Source organism: Podarcis tiliguerta (assembly GCF_965153285.1).
Source record: "Podarcis tiliguerta genome assembly, chromosome: 8".
Lineage (NCBI taxonomy): Eukaryota > Metazoa > Chordata > Lepidosauria > Squamata > Lacertidae > Podarcis > Podarcis tiliguerta.
Window position 1 is genome coordinate 27,789,771 of NC_139541.1, and position 23,327 is coordinate 27,813,097.

The 23,327-nt window shown below is 45.9% G+C and overlaps 1 protein-coding gene across 2 annotated transcripts in view; it reads left to right on the forward strand.

The window, feature by feature from the left end:
* The window catches only part of LOC310682707 (neural-cadherin-like), a 91,922-nt gene that overhangs the window by 54,212 nt on the left and 14,383 nt on the right, over positions 1-23,327 (forward strand). The window contains exons 15-27 of one of the 2 annotated variants that reach the window (XM_083451797.1): positions 557-743; positions 2,175-2,318; positions 2,938-3,221; positions 4,415-6,029; positions 9,011-9,104; positions 10,615-10,799; positions 12,442-12,671; positions 14,172-14,449; positions 15,094-15,308; positions 18,675-18,802; positions 19,552-19,679; positions 21,100-21,223; positions 23,000-23,180. In XM_083451797.1, coding sequence (XP_083307923.1) covers positions 557-743; positions 2,175-2,318; positions 2,938-3,221; positions 4,415-6,029; positions 9,011-9,104; positions 10,615-10,799; positions 12,442-12,671; positions 14,172-14,449; positions 15,094-15,308; positions 18,675-18,802; positions 19,552-19,679; positions 21,100-21,223; positions 23,000-23,180 — 3,793 coding nt within the window. Of the gene's footprint in view, positions 1-556; positions 744-2,174; positions 2,319-2,937; positions 3,222-4,414; positions 6,030-9,010; positions 9,105-10,614; positions 10,800-12,441; positions 12,672-14,171; positions 14,450-15,093; positions 15,309-18,674; positions 18,803-19,551; positions 19,680-21,081; positions 21,224-22,999; positions 23,181-23,327 lie in introns of those variants that run through there. The other variant, XM_083451798.1, reaches the window with a different exon arrangement.

Below are 23,327 nucleotides of genomic sequence, written 5' to 3' on the forward strand. Positions count from 1 at the left end.
AGAATTTGGAGAATAATTACATTCCAAACTACATTCCTGTCCACATATTAGTCTTCTAGGTGCTAATTAGGTCCATTGGCATGAAAAATGCAGACCGAATGAAATTTTCTTTTGTCTGCCCCTGTATGAGACAGGCACACATTGTGTTCACACATTATGTTTTCCTGTGTGCGCTCAAAACATCCTAGGTGTGCACCTAAAAATACAAAGTGTGAAATAGCTTTACAAGCCCATCACATCGAGCACTCGGAGACTAAAATGCAAAACTTGCCAGTGACAGTACTTGATGGCTTATGGCTGCAGTGAGGGGTAGCTGATACCAGACTTGGTTCAAGACTCACTGTGGGTGTATTGCTTGGTATTATTTCTCCTAAGAGCATAAGATGGTGCATTTATCTCCCCTTGCTTTTGAGGTCAAGTGCATGGAAACGCTTAGGCTAGAGTGTTTGTGTACATGTGCTCTGTCAGGTATATTTTGCTTACCCAGGACGTGTCCAACGTAGACAAAAATAATGCCTGATTTTCATTGTAGCCCTTCTCTCCCTCAACCTTTCAGATCACTTATTCTCTGCTACCTGATCGCAGCGGCGACTACACGTTCTTCCGCTTGGATTCGAAAACGGGTTCCATCTATACCGCCTCCGTGTTTGACAGGGAAAAGAAGGCGTCGTACCTCTTGGAAGTCAAGTCCACAGATGGCTCAGAATCAGCTCGCCCTGGAAAGCACGGCCAGCCAAATACCGGTGAGGTGTAGTGGTGGAAACACTTGTGGCATCCATTTTTCTTTTTGTTACACGTTTCTCCGAAATAGGTTTTGGCACTGAAGCAGCACCTTGGCTGCCCTGACTGATGGTCTTTGTCAGGAAGAAGAAGAAGAGTTTGGATTTGATATCCCGCCTTTCACTCCCCTTCAGGAGTCTCAAAGCGGCTAACATTCTCCTTTCCCTTCTTCCCCCACAACAAACACTCTGTGAGGTGAGTGGGGCTGAGAGACTTAAGAGAAGTGTGACTGGCCCAAGGTCACCCAGCAGCTGCATGTGGAGGAGCAGAGACGCGAACCCGGTTACCCAGATTACGTGACTACCGCTCTTAACCACTACACCACACTGGCTCCAGGAGAGAGATGGGGAGGAGAAATACAGTTTTGCTGGTTCTTCTTGCCCTGTCTGTGGCTTGTGGCACCACTGGACATGGTGTTCTTCTTTAGCGACTCAAGGAGGTGGGAATTGGAGGTCCTGTACTATGGGGGCCCCACTCCTAGGGCGGCTGCCAGAAAGTAGGACAAGGAGATGGTTGCTTGGCTCCCTGGTTTTTGAGCCAACCCAACTTGAACAGGAAATAACTTCGTTATCTGTAAAGCTCTATAAGGCTTAGGCCCTGGCTATCTGTATTCTCCCATACAAACCTGCTTGGACTGATATTTCGGGGGAGGCCCTTCTCTTAGTCCTCTTCCCCCTCAGAGGGGGAGAAGGCCTTCTTGATGGCTGCTCTGACTTTGGAGCTCCCTTCCTAGAGAAGCTAGACTGGCTCCATCATTCTCCTTCCGATGGCAAGTGACAACCGTTTATTCTAACAGGCTTTTTTTGGAATTGACTGTTTTGAAAGGAGAGTCCTTTTAAATGGAGCTGTGCTGCTTTCATTATCTGAATTTTGATAGATTTTTTTTCCATTCTATTAGAGTTTAATTGCTTTTAAACAATCACCATTTTATGTTTTTTAACTTTCTGGATTTATTCCATGTGGTTTTCATTTGAGTAAGCCGCCTTGAGTGTCTGGGAGTCTGGGAGATAGGTTGGATATAAATAAATAAACAAATTAGAATATAATCACTGGTGAACTTAGCTGTTCTGAAGCAAAGGGCTAAAAACCCGCACTATCGACTTTCAGGATAGGAAAGCGGTAACAAAACATTTACAGTTCCTGTATTAGGCACCCGTTATTCACATGTTATCTGCTTAAACAAATGGGATGTGACATTCATGTGATATCCGAGCACTTTTTTTTTTTTTTTGAGTAATGTTAGTATTTTAAATTGTCCACAACCCTAAGGCTCTGTTGCTGTATTGTCTGCGCTATTCGTCTTCATTTAACGTGAGGCGAGACAGTTTCAGGAATTGCAGCTGACAGAAGTGGCACAGCTGAGTATTTTAATCTCTTGTTCCTCATCTCTCCAGACACCGCCTACGTGCGCATCTTTATCAGCGACGTCAACGACAACAAGCCCATGTTCACCAAGAGTGTCTATGAAGTTAATGTGGAGGAAGACCAAGACGTGGGATCAACTGTCACCACCGTCAGCGCTAATGATGAAGACGAAGGTAAAAGCTTCGGGATTCCCGGTGGCGGCACCTGAAATATTAATGAGTTAATTTTTCCGGAGCGTCGGGACCGTCTTGTGGCAGCTCCAGGAAGGGGGAAACGGGTCTTTTATCTCTCAACATTTCGTTTTGAGTTTGACAGGTGCTGAGCACCTCCTTTACGAAGCCCCCGCGAGGCCTTGGGGCAAATAATTATTTACTTTAGGCACATTAAACAAAGTTAGGGCTGGGGAAGGATGACTTTGGGTTTGCCATATGGCAGTACGCATCTCTGATACGGGAAAGAGAGCAAGGAAGCTGGGGGAACATCAGGCAGGGCCCCTGAGCTTCGATGCAGTGATTAGATCTATTTTTCCGCAGTAAGCGATTTGCTTCTGAATGCTGCCCTTATGGCAGGGTACCTTCCAGATGTTATTGGACTACAAGTCCCATCAGCGCCTGCCAGCGTGCCCAATGGTCAGGCATGATGGGTGTTGCCATTCACGAACATCCTGAGGGCAGTGCATTGGCTACCCCGCCTTACAGAATGTCAGGCAGAAAGGAGTGTTTCATCATCGTCTTCTTCATCATCATGATCCTGGTTTTACAGAAAGCATATTTTCCATTTCCCCACTTTTAGGAACTAATGCAAAGCTAAGGTACCAGATAACAGCCGGAAACACTGGAGGAGTGTTTGATGTTGAACCAGAAACAGGAGTCGTCTTCATTGCGCAGTCACTAGATTACGAAGAAGCCCAGTTGTATGAACTCCACCTGTTGGCTTCTGATGGAAAATGGGAGGATTACGCCATTGTAATCATCAACGTCGTGAATAAAAACGATGAAGCTCCCGTTTTCTCTCTCAATGAATATTACGGAAGTGTGATTGAGGAACTGGATGGCCTTCCGGTCTTTGTTCTTCAGGTATATTGGGAATGGCTCATCCAAATAACAGTGAGTGGTTTCAGTGCACCAAGAGTTGGTGTCACACAGCCCCACTTAGTTGCTCATGTTCCAGGTGCAGAAGCCAGTGCCTTAATACCTGTGTATACCTGGCTTCAACTGTTCGGTTACTCCTCCCTGGAGTGCACAGGATGCCTGGTTGTGATGCACCAGTTCACAAATGGCTCAACTAAGGACCTCATGGTGCTCATGGTGCCTTATAGTTGTGTTTTCAATGCCGTTGGGTATTTTGACTTGATAGCTTCTTTGAAAATAGGTGGCATAAAAGCTTTTTTTAAAAATAAAAACAACTTTTATCTCACCTACTTTCCAAGGAACTCAAGGTGGCTATCAAGTCAAAGTACCTAAACGATATTGAAATTACAAAACAATTCCCAAGGTAAGTCAATGATAAAAGCCACAAAAATAAACCAAAATACTCTGTCCCCAGGGCTGGGAGTCCTGTGGGCTTGCAGATGTGGACCACCAGCTCCCATCAGCCCCAGGCAGCATGGCCAATGGGCAGGGGTGATGGAAGTTGTAGTCCAGCAACTTTGAGAGGGTCTGAGGTTCCCATCTCTGATACAAGGTGATGCATAGATCAGCCTGTGGTACTGCTGGAAACTGCAACCCAAAAGTGATTCATGGCTTTGCTGCTTGCTTAAAGTGGCTGCCTCTAGTAGTGAACCAGCCATTAGTCGGCCTGTTTGTTGGTGGCAACTTGGTTGGGGTTCTCAGCTGTGCACGTGGGGTTTCCTGTTTCCAGTACAGAAGGGTAGGATGATGGCCAATTTCTTCTTCTGCCAACAGATAAATCTGGACATTTGCACAGGTTGCACCTTAACAAACTGATTCCATTGATGTGCACGGATTACATTCTTGCCAATTTCCTAAATCTAGAACTTGAATCAGGTTGTTTTGTGACAAAAATGTGGCTCTGATTCTTACCTTCTTAGATATGCTGGTGCTTCACATGCAGTCTGAATGCCAAATGCTTATTTAGGATAATAGCTTCAGTTTGAAAGATGCTGCTGCCAGCATTTGATAAGGATACTGTTTGTTTTCAGCCTATACCCAGTACATCGTTTTTATTTGTTGTTCTGTGTTGATATATGATGCTGAATTTATGATCTGTGGTTACTTGATCTATGCATCTTAAACTTTGTTCTCCATAGGTTGTAGCAAATGATCCTGATAGCATCTTGGATGGAGGTGATCTGAGATACTCCTTGCATGGACATGGGGCAGATGATGTATTTGCTATCGATGAGAACACAGGCAGCATTTATTCCCAGAAAATGTTAGACCGGGAAGAGCGAGCCCTTTGGAGATTTGTTGTGCTGGCAACGGATGAAGGAGGGGAAGGGCTTACTGGCTTTGCAGATGTGATTATAAACATCTGGGATATAAATGATAATGCCCCTGTGTTCACCTGCATGCCCAGTGATTGCAACGGGAGTGTCTTTGAAAGCTCACCTGAAGACACGTTCGTCATGGAGATGACAGCTGTAGACTTGGATGACCCAAACGTGGGTCTCAATGCAATTTTGACTTACCGTATAATTGAGAGTGTGAAAAATGACTTGGATATGGACTTGTTCAAAATCAATCCCAGTACTGGCAACATCTATGTGGCGGAAGGGATGTTGGACAGAGAAAAGATGGAAAAATATTTCCTTACCGTTGAAGCAAAAGATGGTGGAGGACTGGCGGGGACAGGCACAGCAACCATCTGGGTTGCAGATGTAAACGATCATATCCCTAGCTTCACGCAGGAAGTTTGGCATACTGTAATCCCCGAAACCATAGCCGTCAACTCAGAGGTTCTGGAAGTGTCGGCAAGTGATGAAGACAGCGGGGAAAACGCTCACTTGACATTCAGCATTATTGGTGGGGATCCAGAACAGAAGTTTTACATTGAAAGCCACAAGGAAGGCCACCACGCTACCATCAGGCTGAAAAAGGCCTTGGATTATGAGCAAATCCACGAAAGGTGGTTCAACCTTACAATCAAGGTGGAAGACCTAGATTTCTCCAGCACTGCCTTTTGCTTGATCGAGGTAGAAGACCGTAACGACCACAAGCCGGTTTTCAGTTCTCAGTTTGTCCAGCTGAGCCCTTTCTTTGAAAACATACCTGTGGGAACCACCATAATCACCGTGACGGCCACAGACGAGGATTCTGGTTTGAATGGGGATACTGAATATTCCATCCAGGTGGATTCTGATCCAGCTGGACAATTTGCGATAGACCAGGATGGCCACGTGACCGTGGCCAAACCGCTGGATCGCGAGGTCATTCAGGAGTACCGTCTAATAATACAGGCTTCTGATCAAGGCCTACCTGCCCAAACAGGAAGTGTTACGGTATTGGTTGCCTTGCTGGATGTCAATGACAACGGGCCAAGGTTTGAGGCCCCATATATGCCTGTGGTCTGGGAAAATATGCCAGGGCCTCAGCTGGTTTCCATGAGCCCTGCATCTCCTCTTCTTTGGGCTTTTGACCCAGACAGTGATGAGAATGGGCCACCTTTTATGTTTTTCTTGCCACCAGATTATCAAAATTCTTTGGATTTCTCTCTTACCGACAATGGAAATAATACTGCAACGATCACTGCTCTGAGGTCCTTTGACAGAGAAAAGCAGAAGCTGTTCCACCTCCCCATTATTATAACCGATAGTGGGAGCCCCCCTGTGAGTTCCACAAACATATTGACCATAACTATTGGTGACGAAAATGACAACAGCCATGAAGCTGGCCATAAAGTGATCTATGTTTATGTACACAGAGGTGGGTATCACATAAACTATGGGCATATTTGTACAGATGTCTTGACATGCTTTAACTGTCATCTCCTCTCCTGTAGTCAGAGGAGGTCAAACAGAGAGCCAGTTTACACTAGGGCTGGTCAGAAATGACCACGAGGAATTCAGAAACATTTTACCCAGCTTGAAATTTGCAGTTTGAATCCCCCTCTTTTTCTTTTCAGAGAGGAGAACTCCTTTCAGTGGAGTGGAGAATCAGAGTTCCAAGAGGATAAGTGGGCACCATTTTTATGTGTGTTTTTGGAAAATAAAAATGGCTTCCACAATGAAAAAGGACTTTGCCACTCACTGGGACCACCATTATAGCAGTTTGATCATATATGTGCAGGTCAAAACTTGGTACGCAATGGGTGGGGTGGGTAGGAATCGCGCTTCCTCCTCAACATAGGCTAATGGATGGCATTTTAGCTGACTGTTCCAGACTATTAACCAGCCATGGAATGATTGGTCCAAACTAGCTGAATGACTGCGGCCAAATGAAAATTTCAACTTGTGGGTCATCCTTGCTAACAGCTTGTGAATGGATGGGGAGAATGAGAAAGATAAGTGACTGACTGAAACAGACTTATATCATGAAGGGTGAGAGATAGATGGGGAAATTGAAAATGTCCTGGTGGTGCAGATTTGAGTTGCAGCAAGCAAGCTGCTTCTCCTCACCACAGTAGGTACTATTAAAAGAACAACTGGTTTTCAATGACTGTTTCTGACCTGGAAAGGGATTTGATGCCTCTTTCCATCTAAGGAAAGATTCTGTTAGTTGCAGCCCTGATGCTTCTTCCTATAAATCCTAAACCGAAGAGATGGAAAACGTTCTGTACATGCTCAGTGTGAAATGGCAAAGATTTTATATATTTCATTTCTTTAAAAGGCCCTTTGTAGCAATTTGCAAGGTAGCACGCAAACCCCATGTGCGATCAGCTAAAGCAGGCACCCCCAAACTCGGCCCTCCAGATGTTTTGGGACTACAGTTACCATCATCCCTGACCACTGGTCCTGTTATGATGGGAGTTGTAGTCCCAAAACATCTGGAGGGCCGAGTTTGGGGATGCCTGAGCTAAAGGGTGGAGCAGGGGAGTAACACTCCAAATGGTTACTTCATTTTTTAAAAAAGTGAACATTGTGTCGATGGCAAAGATCTGCAGGCTGTCTATTCAGAAACAAATGCAGTTCAATCCAAATGGGCTTCCTCCCAAGCAGGCAAGGTGATTCAGAATAACGAAATAATGTCACCCTGCATGCATTTGATATTGCAAAGTAATTTGTGCAGTCTGCAGGCAGAAGCAGTTGTCCTGAATGCAGGTTACATAGAACTGCCTCCTCCTGTGTTGCCTAGGCAATCAGACAAAGCAAGCTGCTAGCTTTCATATTACTTTTGTCCTCATTAGCCAGTTCCCTCAGGCAAGGACTCTTCCGTGCCCTTTCCCCCACTTTTTTTTTTTTTTTCTGATTAGAACCAGCGAAACAGCAGGGAATTTCCTAAACAACATGGAATCAAGTTTGGCAAATCCATAGGAATGCTTTCCCTCGAAGTAGAATCTCTGGGGTTGTATCCAGTGTAACTTCTATTCTTGAGTTTCCCCATTGAAATTAATGAACACAATTGATTTAGGCCTGTTAACACCACTTTGAAACAGGAACAAGCTTCTAGTGCTTATGGTTATGCAGCCTTGTGTTCTGGTCTGGTGCCAGATCCTGCAGAGAAAGAGGCAAGTGAGTAACTTGCTCAGAGGCACGTTGGGAGGGAAACTGGGGCTTTTAAGCCTCTTGTCTCCAGATGCCCCTCCTCTAGGCTCCACCCCCTTGCGGAGAACTACAGAGCTTTAAAGGGCCAACCCTCTGTCCTGAAGACAGGTGCTCCTCCTCCATCCCATTGCCCCCCTCCTGGTATGCTCCCTGCCCTGCCAGGCTGGTGACGTGGGCTGGGAGGCATCTGATTCTTTGTACTTAGTGGGAGGTTTCTGTGAGGGTCCAGGCAATAGACCCTGGCAGCTTGAGGTGCTTCAGGTGCACTTGTATCCCTATATTATGCAGTCAGCTCTGAGCCCTGCTCCCCTTCTGTTGTCCATGCAGCCTTTGACTTTGTGTTTGGATCTTCTTCTTCTTTCTTCTTTGGCGATCACTCTTAGCTGAGTAAGAGTGTCTTCCATAAACATGGTTTTAACAGTTGAGTCCGTAAGTGACTGTGGAGACCAATTCTGGATCCACACGTCTTTCCACAGTGGGGACATAGGTTTCCAGGCGGGAGTTGATCACGGTCTGGGTCACTGCTAGATTCAAGGGCCATGAAGTGCAAACGAATGGAAAAGGTTGTGTGGCGGTGGCTGGTCAAATCTCAGAGATGGGGAGAATGAGGTGTATAGTAAAAATACAAATTGGGATTTTGCTGAGCTGGACCAAGTTGCTATCTACTCCAGCCAGCAGCTCCTCTCCTAGAATTTGGGCTGAGTCTTCCCCTGCTTCTGTTCCCAGAAAGCCTTTTAAACTGGAGAAAGCAGGGACTGAACCTGGGATGGTACGCAGAGCCGTTGCTATAGAGCTACACTCTTCATTGTTGCTTTACTTCCGCTAGTTGCATTTGAGGGATAAAACCCACAAATGCAGATGTTCTCTCTCTCTTTTTGCAATATATTCAAGCACTAGAAATCAGCTTTATCTGGGGAAGAGTTTTTAGTTAGCTCTGCACAGAAATCTTATTTTATTTAATTTAAGACCAGAGCGTGCCCAATCCTATATATGCAGTATTTGTGGACGAGCTTCCCAGCTGCACTTACATGAAAGATCAGAGTACTTGCTATTGCATTACTTGAAACGTCTTGGATCATAACCTTTGTGAAAGCCAAGCAGCAATAAAAGTGACAAATGCAGCAATAAATGCTCTGGGATATCAAGCTCCTCGGAAAAAAGGGGGAAAAATTAATGCAGATTTATTATAATTTATCTCAACAGGAAAATGGTCGACAACGGTGCTTGGGGAAGTGTTTGCACCCGACCAGGATGACTGGGACAATAAAACATTTGTCTCTGAAGGAAAAATGCACAAGTGAGGATTGTATTTGTGTCAAGCAGAGCAATATTTAATATTTATGCTTCTGTAATTATTTTCTTACGTTTTGTTATGTGTGCTTTGTATATATAAAGCCTAGATTATTGCGCGGTACGGAGATGGCAATCTATTAAACTTGCACTTGCCATTTATTGCGGGTTACAATTGGGACAATCTGCCGTGTCACTGATGCAGCCGCATTTGCGCCATGAAATGCTGAGACCCCCTTTACCAAAGGTGTGAAGCAGGGTTAATGCAGGGCACCGTATACATAGCATCCCAGCATTTTGCACGGCAGTTGTGTGTGTCCCCCCCCCATCAAGGTTGGCAGAAGTGTGAATACAAAATAAAAAAATTCCTTCCAGTAGCACCTTAGAGACCAACTAAGTTTGTTATTGGTATGAACCTTCGTGTGCATGCACACTTCTTCAGATACCGGCACACAAAAGCTCATACCAATAGCAAACTTAGTTGGTCTCTAAGGTGCTACTGGAAGGAATTTTTCTATTTTGTTTTGACTGCGGCAGACCAACACGGCTGCCTACCTGTAACTAGAAGTGTGAATGACAAATGTGCATCCTTCAACACTCAAATAATACATGCTTTGTGGAGCCACACCCATCAGTGATCCCAAAGAATGTCCTTGAGTGTTTAAGAAGGCATGTTGGCCCTCTGCCGGAAGCCAGGTCTGACATCAGCAGGGCATCGGCTGAGGACCACCTCCCAGCAAAAGGCCTGTTGCCAGCCCCTGGAAGCCTTGTGGGTGCTATTCCGTCTCCTGGCTCTTGCCTGCCGTCTCTGAATTTGCAAATGCCTACCCCTTCTTGGCCAGGGACAGGGTTCCTCGGAGCAGCTTGCCAGTGGACGAAAGTAGGAAGAGCAAGGAACGTAAATGTTACCTTTGTAAGGGGCCCAGTTTCTGTATACACTCTCAACTCTCTCTCCCGCCCCCAGTCCTTCATTCAGGGAAACGAGAGGCATTATCAGAATTCAAGGACAAATTCCAGTCAGGCAAAAACTCAAGGAAGGGTGCAAAGCAAGGGTTAGTGAGGGGTGTAGTGTAGGGAGAACCTGAAGGGCCAGAAAGAGAGGCATGGACTCCTGCGGTTTCCCAGTCTTCCCCTGGGCAGCGGAGATGTAGATGTTACGTAATTTGGGTATGTGGATGATACGTTAATGTAAGTAAAATCTACAATGAGGAAGTAGAGCTTCTCCCCCATCCAGTTGCCTCTGCAGGAATAATCCTTGTCAAGAAGACATTTACATCAGAATTGGTCACTGCTTAGCCACAGAGAGTATACGGAAGCAAAATCAGGTGCAGGGAGGCTCACCTTCCACTTAAATCTCCCTGTGTTAACAAGAACCAGAGAACGCAGCTAAATAAATGCCCCTAGAATGTTTAAATAAACTTGGCCTGGGTGAAAATGGTGCCCCTGGAGAATGAAGCGTGTTGCCCATGAGACATTTTACTGATTGCAGAGCATGAGTGTGTGTTTTGTGGTTCAAGATCTTTCAGGTTGAATCAAAGGACTGGCTCTCTGCTTATGGTGGATAATGCTCCTCAGGGAACGTACGAGTTTAAAATCAGAGTGTCAGATGGAATCTGGCCTGACGTTCTAGCAACTGTGCAGATACATGTCAAAGAGATAGAAAACGAAGCCATTCGGAACTCGGCAACCGTACGCCTGGCAGGTTAGTTTTGTTTCGTTGGCTGAGTTTTGATTCCCATCGTGCGTAGAAACATCTCGCCTCTTACTGATCTCAGGGGGCTGAATTCTATTGGCAGAACAGCCTAGTCTGCTGGTGGTTTTTTTTTTTTTTTTAATTTAAGGAAGCTGCCTTGTGCCAACCAGGGTAAGGGACCTTATTTAGATAGACAGAAAAACCCATATTTCCTCCTGGGGTCACATATATGGGGTGAAGCAGCAAATGTCACTTTTTTGCCTTTGCACAGTAGACTATTTGCTACAAGCACTCACTCACCCTCTGTCCTCCAACCAGGCCAGGAGAAAAGGCCAAGGAGGGAGGGTTGGCAAGGGGTGTGGCCTAGGGAGAGGGGCGTGGCTGGGGAGAGTCCCGAGAGCCAGGTAGAGAGACCTAGAGGGCCGTATTTGGATTCTGGGGGGCCTGAGGTTCCCCATTTAGGGGCTCTCCATCAATATTTCCCAGCCCTAACTGGAGAGGCCATTGGAGATTGGACCCGAGACTTTCCCATGCATCTGCCCCAGAGCTGTGGGTCCTCACCAAAGATTCCCTTCAGCCGTCTGCTTTCTCTTTACCTAATGTGGCTTTTTTTGGGTGGTAGTTTTGTATAATTTGTAATAATTGAGTTAAAAATAACACAACTTGCTGAACAACATGTGCACAGGAATTTGTTGTGAACCACTTCACAAGAGTACTATCAGGAAGCCATTTTTTCCCCATTCTTTGTTGTTTTAACAGGTCTGTGATCGTATAATGTATGAAAGAAAGGCAACTAGCGGGAAGAGCTATTTCGGCAAAGAGAGAGAGAGAGCTTATGTGTTGAGTCTCTGGCATTTCCAGGAATGGCTAGGAGAGACTCTAGTATGAAACCCCCAGAGAGCTGCTGCCAGTTAGTGTATGTAGTACTAAGCTAGGTGGCCTGACTCGGTATAAGGCAGCTTCCTATGTTCCTAGATGTGAAATGGACCTTAGCCAGGTTGCAGTGGAAGCCAATGAGAGAGCCAGTATGGTGTAATGGTTAGAGCGTTGGGCAAGGGGAGCCTGGTTCAAATCTCCAGGTTGACCCTTTAACCCAGGGGTCAGCAAACCTTTTCAGCAGGGGCCGTTCCACTGTCCCTCAGACCGGGGGGGGGGGGGCTGGACTATATTTTGAAGGAAAAAAATGAACAAATTCCTATGCCCCACAAATAACCCAGAGATGCATTTTAAATAAAAGGACACATTCTACTCATGTAAAAACACGCCGATTCCCGGACCGTCTGTGGGCTGGATTTAGAAGGTGATTGGGCCGGATCTGGCCCCCGGGCCTTACTTTGCCCACCCATGCTCTAACCTGTAAGGATAAAATGGGGCTTGGAGGAACCATGTACGTTGCCACGAGTTCCTTGGGAAAAGCAAAGGAAGTGTAAAAATAGCTTTAAATATAGTTGGTTTTATGATATATTTTTATTCTTTTATTGCCCCGTTTTCTGAGGATTGTGTGCACTGTTTAGAAATGGAAACAGGTGTGTGTGTGTGTGTGTGTGTGTGTGTCTCTCAAATAAACATATATGAAGTAGTTAACTGCATGTCCTGAGACTCTTAGACCGATAAGCTGGTTTTGTTTTTAAACCACCCATCTCCATATCAGACATGACTGCAGAAGAGTTCATAAGGAAGGATGAGCCTGAGGAGAGCAGGCACGACAAGTTTAAGGATCTTCTGGCAGGCATCTTCTCGGTCCGCCTTGAGGACATCGTGGTTTTCAGCGTGACAAATATAGACGGGAGACAGACTGACGTGAGATTTGTGGTTCAAAATGGCTCCTCCTATTACAGGCCAGAGAAACTGCTGGGACAGGTTGCTGCCTTCAAAAGCAAGGTGAGGCTGCAACCCGTCTGCCATCTGGGCTGATGTGATGTTGGCTGACATGCAAGTCCTTTCAGGGTGCAAGACAGAATCCCATTGACTCCAGAGGAAATGTATCACAACCCAGTGGACTCTCACGGGGTGAAAGGCTTGTCGATGGAATAAACATATTTTTAAGCTGCCTTGTTCCAGCTCAGACAATTAGTCCATGTAGGGATTGGAAGCTTACAGCCCTCCAGACATTGTTAAAGAACAGCTCCCAAAACCCCTGGCCACTGGCCATGCTGGCTGGGGTTGATGGGAGTGGAGATGCCAGGGATTGAATCCAGGGCTTTTCTGCATGTGTTCTACTACAACTGTGTTCTTTCCAAAAGTCACATGGAAGATGGAAGCAGCTTGTTTTTTTGCTGCTCCAGAGGGGAGACATCTGGTATGCAAGCTAAGACCCTACCTGCCCGCAGTCTGCGTCACCAGAGTGGTGCATGCCCTGGTTATCACTTGGACTACTGCAGTGTGGGGCTTTGAAGGTGACCTGGAAACTACAACTTATCCAGAATGTGGCAGCTAAACTGGTGACTGGGACCACAAAACACCTGTCTTGAAAGACCTACATTGGCTCCCAGTATGTTTCCGAGCGCACTTCAAAGTGTTGGTGTTGACCTTTAAAGCCCGAAGCGGCCTCGGCCACCCTCCACGCTCATTATTCTGCCCGGACACTGTGGTCCAGCACCGAGGGCCTTCTGGTGGTCCCCTCGCTGCGAGAAGTAAGATTACAGAAACCAGGCAGAGGGCCTTCTCGGTAGTGGCACCCGCCCTGTGGAATGCCCTCCCACCAGAAGTCAAGGAAATAAACAACTATCTGATTTTTAGAAGGCAACCCTGTTTAGGGAAGTTTTTATTGTTTGATGTTTTATTGTGTTTTAAATAGTCTGTTGGGAGTTGCCCAGAGCGGCTGGGGAAACCCAGCCAGATGGTATAAATATTATTATTATTATTATTATTATTATTATTATTATTATTATTATTACCATTAGATTCTTTTTTTAAAAAACTTTATTCCAAAACCGAAAAAGAATTACAAACATCAAATTCAAAATCCATATTGGTTTTGTAACATAAGCCTATTACATAGTTGACTAAATTAAAATATTTCATTAGATTCAAATTGCAAGAAAGGAGATTCTTAGGAAGAACCTTCTGACAGTAAGAGCCATTAGGCAGGGGAATACACTCCCCCCAGAAGATGGCAGATTTTCCTTCACTGGAGGTTTTAAAGCAGGGGTCAGGTGACCATCTGCCAGGGCTTCTTTAGCTGCATCTCCTGCTCTGCAGGGCATTGGGTGGATGAGCCCCTTCCAGCTCTACAAATCTACGATTCTTAAGTGTTGCAATCAGAACGATGAGGACATGTGTTCAGTGACCACAAAAGTTTATGTTGTAGACGCAGAAAATGACTGGGAGGATTGGGAAGCCCTTTTTGCTAAGCAGTGTGGCGGCTGTTTGTCCCTTTAGATCCAGCTGGCTTTAGGAGTGAACGTTTCTCAGGTTGATGTGGATGAATGCCACAGGACAGACTGCAGCGGCAGCAGCGGGTGCGTGAACTACATCACGGTGAGTGACATCCCCACAGTGATGGACACCGGAAGTGTGTCACTTGTCTCCATAACAACCAGCGTCAGCGCCGTCTGCACCTGTGCAGCTAGAGAGAGAGTCCACCGGTCATGTAGCTCGTACTCTCACAACCCCTGTTTCAATGGAGGAACTTGCATTGACATGCTGAATGGTTACAGGTGAGAAAAGACTCTGTTTCGCACATTCCCCATCCCTCTTGTTTTCCTCTTGTAAGAAGTCAAGCTATAAAACTACTGTGTTAAAAAGGGAGGGGGGGGGATGCATGGACCTTTTAAGAGGTCCTTCTTTTCTTTTCTTTTCTTTCTTTCTTTCTTTCTTTCTTTAACTTTATTGAACATTTTTAAAACAATTGCCTAACGACATAAAGTCTTGCCTTCCGAGACAAATGCATGTATGTGATGTTCAGTCTTGTATGCAGTCCATCCACATGGCATCAGAACAAAGCTGGGGAACCTTTTACATTTCAGATTAAGCTCACACCCACAGGGTATACTTAAATCTAAAGTGCTAAGATAATTTCTCCATAGTGGCTGCTGTGACTGAGACGGAAGGGAAATTACTGTATTATTGTTAATAAATTATATAAAATGATACAGAGCCTTGTTCTTTAAGCCTTCAGTCCTCTCTGCCCTCCTTCCCTCTCTCCTTCCTCTGTTGTCTTCCTTGTGTCTGTTTTTAGATTGTAAGTCCCTCGGGGCAGGGACCTGCCTCGTCATTCTTTGCAAAGTGCCGTGTACGTGTGAATAGTAATAATGAATGCTTTATAAATAAAAGTTTACTCTTTTGCTTTTGTTTGTTTCAGGTGCCATTGTTCTGCTTCGTTTCATGGACCAGATTGCCAGCAGACAAAGCACAGTTTCCATGGAAATGGCTATGCCTGGTTCCGCCCCATCAGACCTTGCTTTGAGAGCTCCCTCTCCCTCGAGTTTATTACCGATGTTCCAGATGGGCTTTTGCTATACAATGGCCCCCTGTCAGATTCGGGACCTGGGAACTCAGAAAACTTCATTGCAATAGGTATTTGCATTTGATTGGTGGAACCTCACATTGCCCACAGAAACACACAATTACAGGGGTTGCGGGGAGATCATCGCGACAATCCCAAGTGATGTTGCTCATCTGTTTATCACAGCCATTTAGTTCCTTCAGACAGGCAGGTTGTATGATGGTAAGCTGTCAAGATTTTTTTAATTTATTAACTACATTTATATAGGTAAAGGTACCCCTGACCATTAGGTCCAGTCGCGGACGACTCTGGGGTTGCGGCACTCATTTCGCTTTATTGGCCGAGGGAGCCAGCGTACAGCTTCCGGGTCATGTGGCCAGCAGGACTAAGCCGCTTCTGGCGAACCAGAGCAGCGCATGGAAACACTGTTTACCTTCCCGCCGGAGCGGTACCTATTTATCTACTTGCACTTTTGTGCTTTCGAACAGCTATGTTGGCAGGAGCAGGGACTGAGCAACGGGAGCTCACCCCGTTGCAGGGATTTGAACCGCCCACCTTCTGATCGGCAAGCCCTAGGCTCTGTGGTTTAACCCACAGCGCCACCCACGTCCTATTACATTTATATAGGCTGCCCAATAATACATATTTCCCTGGAGAGGACAGATTCCTACATTGTGTGCCTGCCCCACTTTCCTTACCTTACTACATGTTCCTGGCCAAAAATGGTGTCTGCTTAAAAAAGCAGGGAAAGTTGATCAGAGGAAGGCACCTTTCCACAATTTTGTATGCATCTCCACCCCTGCTGTCCCCAGCAGGAGCACAATTTTCCCCCCTGCTTCTTTGCCAACACGCCCACGCAAACACATATGGAATTTGCAGCTCTTCTAGCAAAATATATGCCCATAACAAACTAATATAAAAAGAGGCTGCAATTCTTTGCTGCCTGGGAGGTTATTTAAGGTATTTAAGGACAGGTGTTCTACTTGATAATGATGAAGTGTTGCTAGGCAGTATCTTGGATTGTTTTTGAAGAGCTGAACCACATTTAAATCCCCCACAGACAAAATAGTATAAAAATGCACATTTGTTAGCCATGAATGTTGTATACAGTGATACCTTGGTACTTGAATGACTTGGCTCCCGAACAAATCGGCTCCTGAACGCTGCAAACCTGGAAGTAAGTGTTCCAGTTTGTGAACTTTTTTTGGAAGCCGAACGTCCAACGTGGCTTCCAATTGAGTGCAGTAAGCTCCTGCAGCCCATCGGAAGCTGTGCCTTGATTTTTGAGAACCAAGGTACTGCTGTACTGTGCCATAGAAGCAGGCATGGATGGAAAAGTCCAGTTCCAGTCCATGTCATATTTCCATATGTTCCAGGTCTATTCTCTCCTCTTTCCACACTTTTCTGTGATTTTTTTTTTTTGAACGGCAGAAAATAATCTCTTTTTTGTTACGCGTCTTACCCTAAAACACACATTTTAATTTGAAATGCACATTTGTACACATTTTAAGCTAAAATAGGGATTTTATATGCCTTTGGGCACCTTTTTATTGCAAAAGGCAGTCCCAGCACCACAATGCTGCTTGTTGACATTAAACCTTAGCTTATTTTAACTATGGTTTACTGGGACATGTGGGCCAGGCCACTGTTCCTTTGGTATGAGATACAGATTTTTGGGGGGTGGGGGTGGCGTGACAAATCTGTACTTGTTTAGCACATGCACTTTAGCAGGGCTGCTTATGTTCCCTAATGGTACGCCAGTCCTTTAAAAAAAGACAATGGTTGCATTTGCACATCATGGCAAACCATAGTGAATGGTTTGCTGTTAATGTGCAAAAGGCTCCTAGTTGGCTCCTCCCCAAACAAAACCGGGCACAACAAACCATGAACCCTGATTGAGCGTTGCATCCAACCTGGGGATTGGAATTTGTTTTGATTCAAACTAACCATGATGGTGCTTCTTGGTCATGGTTTGTTTGAGTGAAACAAACCGCAACTCCCAGTTCTATGAGCAAAGTGGTTTATTCTCCCTGTTTGTGTTAGGGGAGAAGTGAAGCGGAAGCAATCTCCCGAGTTCACGGTAACTGGTTCACTGTGACATGCGAGCAGGGCCACTGAATGATGTAGCGATGGGTGTTTTTAGTGCTTTCTGAGTGTGGCTTCTGGCTCATCTCTTGAGTTGAAGTCATCAAAGGGAAAACGAAGCAGACCTTCTGTCAAAAAGATCCCACTGGGAAGCATCTATTGCTTTGAGTATTTCAAATTATTTTGAGGCAGGTTATTGCATGATTAATGAAGCCTTACTTCTTCATGTTATTTTCACATGGCTTGGTGGAAATAGCAAATCTATTTTTGGGAAGGGGAAGATTGAGTGAAAACTATAGTCACTTTCCCTTTTCTTTTCATAGTATTGTTAGGGTGCTTCCAGACGCCCCGTTTATTGAGAATTCATCCTGGTTTGGTTGCAGGGATGTTAGATGATGTTGGCTATATTTAATGAGCGTTCACTGGGATGTATTTGCAGGGAGGTTAGATGATGTTGCATGAAAGCAAGCGTTTTCCTCGCACTTTCAGTTGCTTCAGTCACTTCCTTTGTTGAAAGAAGGCTGATCTTTTGGGGGGTAAGACCACCCAACCAGCTATCCATAAAAGCACCTCCTGTGGAGCAGTGGGTCAGTGCATCTGGCTGTTAACCAGACGTTGATGGTTTGAGGCAACCCAGGAATAGCTGTGGGCAGGTTTTCAGGGGGGTTGGGGTCCCTTCCGATTCTACACAGTTCTATGATTCTGTTCTTGTGAAACCTGAATTTGCTTGTATGTGATTGAACCTCACCCTAAAAATAGCAGCAATCTGGTCACACCCTAAGTCGAAGTATGTAGCGTGTGACGGAATGTTTTATGTTGCCCCCGTCTCTCATATTATAGTTGTTGTCTCACAAGTGGCAGCGTTGAGCATCCAAATGGGAGGAGGCAAATTTGGGAACAACCCTGCAATCCTAACTCCCCCCTTAACTTGAGAGTAAGCCTCATTGAATTCAGTCTGTCTGACTTCTAGGTTTTTGGATTGTGCTATAAGTCTCTACACTGGTAGGGGAGGACCTCAGGCTCCCTCCTGTGTCTAACAGCAGCTGGGAGGGAGGCATTTTAATTGGGAGTTTGCAATCATGACTTCTGGACTCTGTGCTTTCTGCTGAGCCTGAATAAGGATAGAATAAGATCTGAATAAGATCTAGCTTTTACTCACAAGTGTTTTGGAAGGGAACAGAAGGAATCCCAGATTTACTATTTCTTAAAAGAAAGGTTCTCGCAACTGCAAGTGACACATTTTGGCCCTGATTCAGGGGCTTAGAGTCAATGCAAACTGCCTCCTTGCTTCCGTCCCACGGCCATCATGGGTCCCAATCCAACTCTGCGCTTTTCTTTCTCATTCATCATAGAGCTTTCCGGCGGGACTCCAGTGCTGAAAGTCAACCATGGCCTGGGCACTGTGGAACTGCACCTGCCGAGTTATGTGAACCTCACAGACAAAAGGTGGCACCGTCTCGAAGTGAGAAGCAGCCGGCAGGTGAGTTGCCCATGCGGCACCTGATGTGTTTGGGGGCTCCTGGTTTATACAAGGAATGCGCCAGGAAAGAAAAGGAAGAATGGAGAAACCCATTAACGCAGCCAGAAATTATTTTAATTGATTTATGCAGACTTGGTGTACATTGCAAATATTGGAATTATTATAATTATTTTAGACTCATAGACTTGTAGAGTTGGAAAGGATCCCAAGGACCATCTAGTCCAACCACGTGCAATACAGGAATCCAACTAAAGTATCCTTGACCAGTGGCCATCCAACCTCCGTTTATAAACTTCCAATGAAGGAGAGTCCACCACCTTCCGAGGGAGTCCGTTCCACTGCTGAGCAGCTCTTGCTACATTTATATCCCAATTTTGTTCCTAGGAGCTCAGGGCAGGGTTATTCCTCCTGCCTTTTCAGAAATCCTCACAACAATCCTATGAGGTAGGTAAAGCTGAGAGGAAGTGACTGGCCCAAGATGATGCCCCTGACTGAGCTAGATGGACCCCCTTCGGCCTGATTCTGCAGGCTCTTAACCATCCTGAGTGTGAAGGGTGCCCAACTGCAATCGGTATATCTATATCTGGATTCTGTGGCTATTGCTAAGTGTTGACGTTCTGTAGGCTTGCCGCTTTTATTTTCATTTCCTCCTGTTACGTCTCGTTTTCCAGTTTCATCTTCGAAGAGCCTGAGGCTGCACATGAGAATCTTTCAATTTTCTTTCCATTTCTTTCCCCCCCTTGGCACAGGATGTTCGATTCACCGTGGATCACTGTGGAGCTGCAGTTGTGTCAGAGATAGAAGGGGTAGGAAAATGGTTGTCGACTGAAGACCGAACAAACTGTGAGGTTGTGGCCTTTGTTCCACAGTCAAGGAGGTAGCCTTTACATTACTTTCCAAAATTGGAATATCTATGTCTTTATCTTTATATCTATAAAAGTACTTGTCAAGATGAAGGCGGAGGTTCACTGAATCACTTCACTAAAATCATTTACAGGGGCTTCTGTAGATTTAATCCTTCCTGTGCAGAATTAGGCACATGGAGCCCTACTGGATTCTGTGCAGTTTCAGGTTACTTGACCGCCATCCTGTGCCGGTGAACTTGGAAATAAGCCCCTAGGAGCACAGGGCAATGCCATTCTGTGTAGTGAAGCTGCAGACATTCAGGAGGGAGGGCTTGTGAAGGGCAGCACTGTTCCTTGAATTCCCAGAAGCAGAAGAGGGCTATTGATGGCTACTAGCCATGATGACTATGCTTTGCTTCCACAACCAGAGGCAGCAGTGCTTCTGAATACCAGTTGCTGGAAGCCCAAAGAGGGGAGAGTTCTCTTGCACTCATGTCCAGGTTGCAGGTTTCCACAGGCATCCAGATGGTTGCTGTGAGAACAGGATGCTGAACTATTGGCCGGATCCAGTGTGGCTCTTGTATGAACCACATACCTGATTACAGCAGGGCAGATAGGGCTGGGTTCACCCTGATCCTGCGAAGTCACTGCTATGTCTCCTTTCTCCTGCACCAGAGCTCCCCGAGACAGTCTACCTTAGGGCAGGGGGAAGGCAGCGGTGGCGGCGGCTGTATCAGCACTTTGTTGCTGGAGAGGCCTCTATGCTGCACCCTTCCTCCCCAGGAAGAAGGTGGTGCTGCACATGCTGTTCCTACTGAGATAGGAGGGCCCCTTCAGCAGGAACAATAGAATGAAACAATACTGCAAAGGGAGATGTGGCTTCAGATTCTGGTAGCATCCACGTAAGTGGGAAAAGGCACTTGTAGCTGCTGCCCCTTCTGTTTCCCCCTTACCTGCCCAAAGGTAACTTTCCTTGTCATCAGGCAAGGGAAGGGGAAGGCTGCATTACTGTGAGGGATGTGAATGTGCTCATTTGGATCATGCGCACCCCACTGTGGCTTTTGTGCTGATTTCCTTGGAATAGCACACAAAGCCCTACTCTCCGTTAGAATGAACAAAGGGATGCTCATCGAGTTCTGAATAAACACGAATAGGACCAGGCTATGCTGCCGCTTTCCCAACATAGAGACGCAACATGTTCGTCAATTACTGAGCACATTTGCAATGTCTTTCCTGCTATCAGTTAACTCCTTCCGACTGAAAGACGCTTTTGACTCAGGGGAGTTATTTCCTTGCAATAGGAATAACAGCTTCCATTATTTGGGGAGCATTTTAAAAACAACAACAACCACCTGGTGCTTGGTGTACCCACTCTGTGCTATTGTCTGTGTATATTTAGTGGCATGATAATACTAACATTCATCTCTTATTTAGCACATCTGTGTTTTGAAGGTACTTGAATATGAACCAGGTCCTCCAGTTGGGCGGAGTAAAAGAATCGGTTCCATATTCGTACCCCCAGTTGCGGCACAAACATTTTACCGGCTGTATCCGGAGTCTTGTTTTGGACACTCACGTAAGTGGCATCACTGGCATCCGTCTCAAGAGAAAATGGAGTGCACCTCTGGCGGGGGTAGGGGAATCAAGCTGCTGTGTTAACAGCACCAAAGTGACCTCCCCAGGGTGCAAGCCTGGGCAGTGAGCATGGAGCTCCTGGGCTGCCCAGATGACAAGACCCCACTCTCAGTCTCACTGATGTGGTCCAAAGGAAAGCAGACCGATACATTTGGCACCAGCTTGGCTGCAGGAGTTGCTGGAAGGAGGTGTACAAGGTGCCATCCAACTGCCTTAGGGACTCCCCTCTGGAGTTCACTTCTTAGCCTTTTCTTCTCCCACAAGGCAGCAGAGGTCTAGGATCAGAGGTTTCCTTCTCCTAGGTTGGCTACCTCCCCAGATTGATGAGCCTCATCCGCCCCTCACTTCTCTCTACACCACTTCCCTCTATTGCATGTGCAGAATCATAGAAAAATAGAATTTTAGAGTTGGAGGCAACTTTCCCCATACCTGCTACTTGAACCTTTGAATTGGTGATGCCGCCAGTAATTGAATCTGGAGTCTTCTGCATGCCAAGCAGGCACCCTGCCCTTGATCTATGGGACAAAATTTAGGGGTCCTTCTGTGCAGAGTAGAAGGAAGCATTTTCAGCCCCCAGTGATGGGGTGGGAAGACTGGAAAAACTAATTTCGTGTGTCCGCGCGTGTGCACACGCATGTGTGCTTCAGTGTGTACTTTGCACATGTAGGTGTGAGTGTTTGATTGCATGTGAGACTGGGGGAAAGGTCATTCCTGACTGAGCTACCTAGGCTGTTTACCGTATTTTTCGCTCTATAAGATGCACCAGACCACAAGACGCACCTAGTTTTTGGAGGAGGAAAACAAGAAAAAAATTATTCTGAATCTCAGAAGCCAGAACAGCAAGAGGGATCGCTGCGCAGTGAAAGCAGCAATCCCTCTTGCTGTTCTGGCTTCTGAGATAGTTGTGCAGCCTGCATTCGCTCCATAAGACGCACACACATTTCCCCTTACTTTTTAGGAGGGAAAAAGTGAGCCTTATAGAGCAAAAAATACGGTAATTGTTTCATTGGAGTTTGTTTGTTTGTTTTTCATAAGTGATAGTGCTGTCACTGGTTGAGCGGCTATCTAATTCACTGGGGGGCAAGGCTATTTTTGGTGTTCTTTTATTCCTGGAGGAGCTAAGAATCGTAAATCAGCTTCAAAGGGAATCCAATACCTGCCTCTCCAGCGTCCTCGGCGTTTATCTACACAGGTTTTAAACTTTATTCCAAGGCTAAAAAATATCTTTTTAACCTTTTAAACTTTTGGAAGTTCTTACCACTGCTTAACACAACTGCTCATTATTGCCTGCCCACAAACAAAACCCACTTTGTTTGATTGACTGCTTGCTTGCTCAAGAAAAGGTGGGGAGAAAGCTTGAGGAGACGCTAGCAGATAGTGCTGTCGCTCGTATCATATACTTTGTAAAAGTGGTTACCCAAGTTCAGTCACTGCACATGCAAGCAGATAAAGCATGTGAGACTGTATATCTGGTGTGTGTGTGTGTGGCCTGAGGGTTGCCTGACCATCAGTGTTGCTCTTGAAACCAAAAGGGTTTGCCACCCCTCTTTTAGAGGCTGTAACTACATATAGTACTTGTGACACTAGGGATTTGGTAGCTAGTGTGTTCAAAATGCAGGGAAGTTGTATTTTCCTGGGAAGGCGGGAAGCCAGAAGTCCATTTCAAAGTTCCTCCTTTTGCAAGCAGCCTTGATGCTTTTTCCTTTTTTGTTTAAAGGTGTATGACCTTGAGTCTCCAGCGGAGTCTCTGAATAGTTCTCCTGGCTGCACCTGGACAGACGGCAGCTGTGAAAAGATGGGCTCCTCTCCCTGTGGCCTCCATGGGCAATGCCTTGGCGAGTGGGACTCGTTTACCTGCCACTGCCTGCCAGGTTACTATGGCTCCAAATGTGACAAAGGTGAAGTCATCTTCATGCATTGTTCAGATAGCGCAGTGTATGTTTTGCAGTGCATGCAGCTGGGTTTCCCTGTAGCTGATACAACAATGACCATTGACTAGGGAAAGGGACTCTAGGGTCCTACAAGGTCCTGCGCTGCCCCCAATC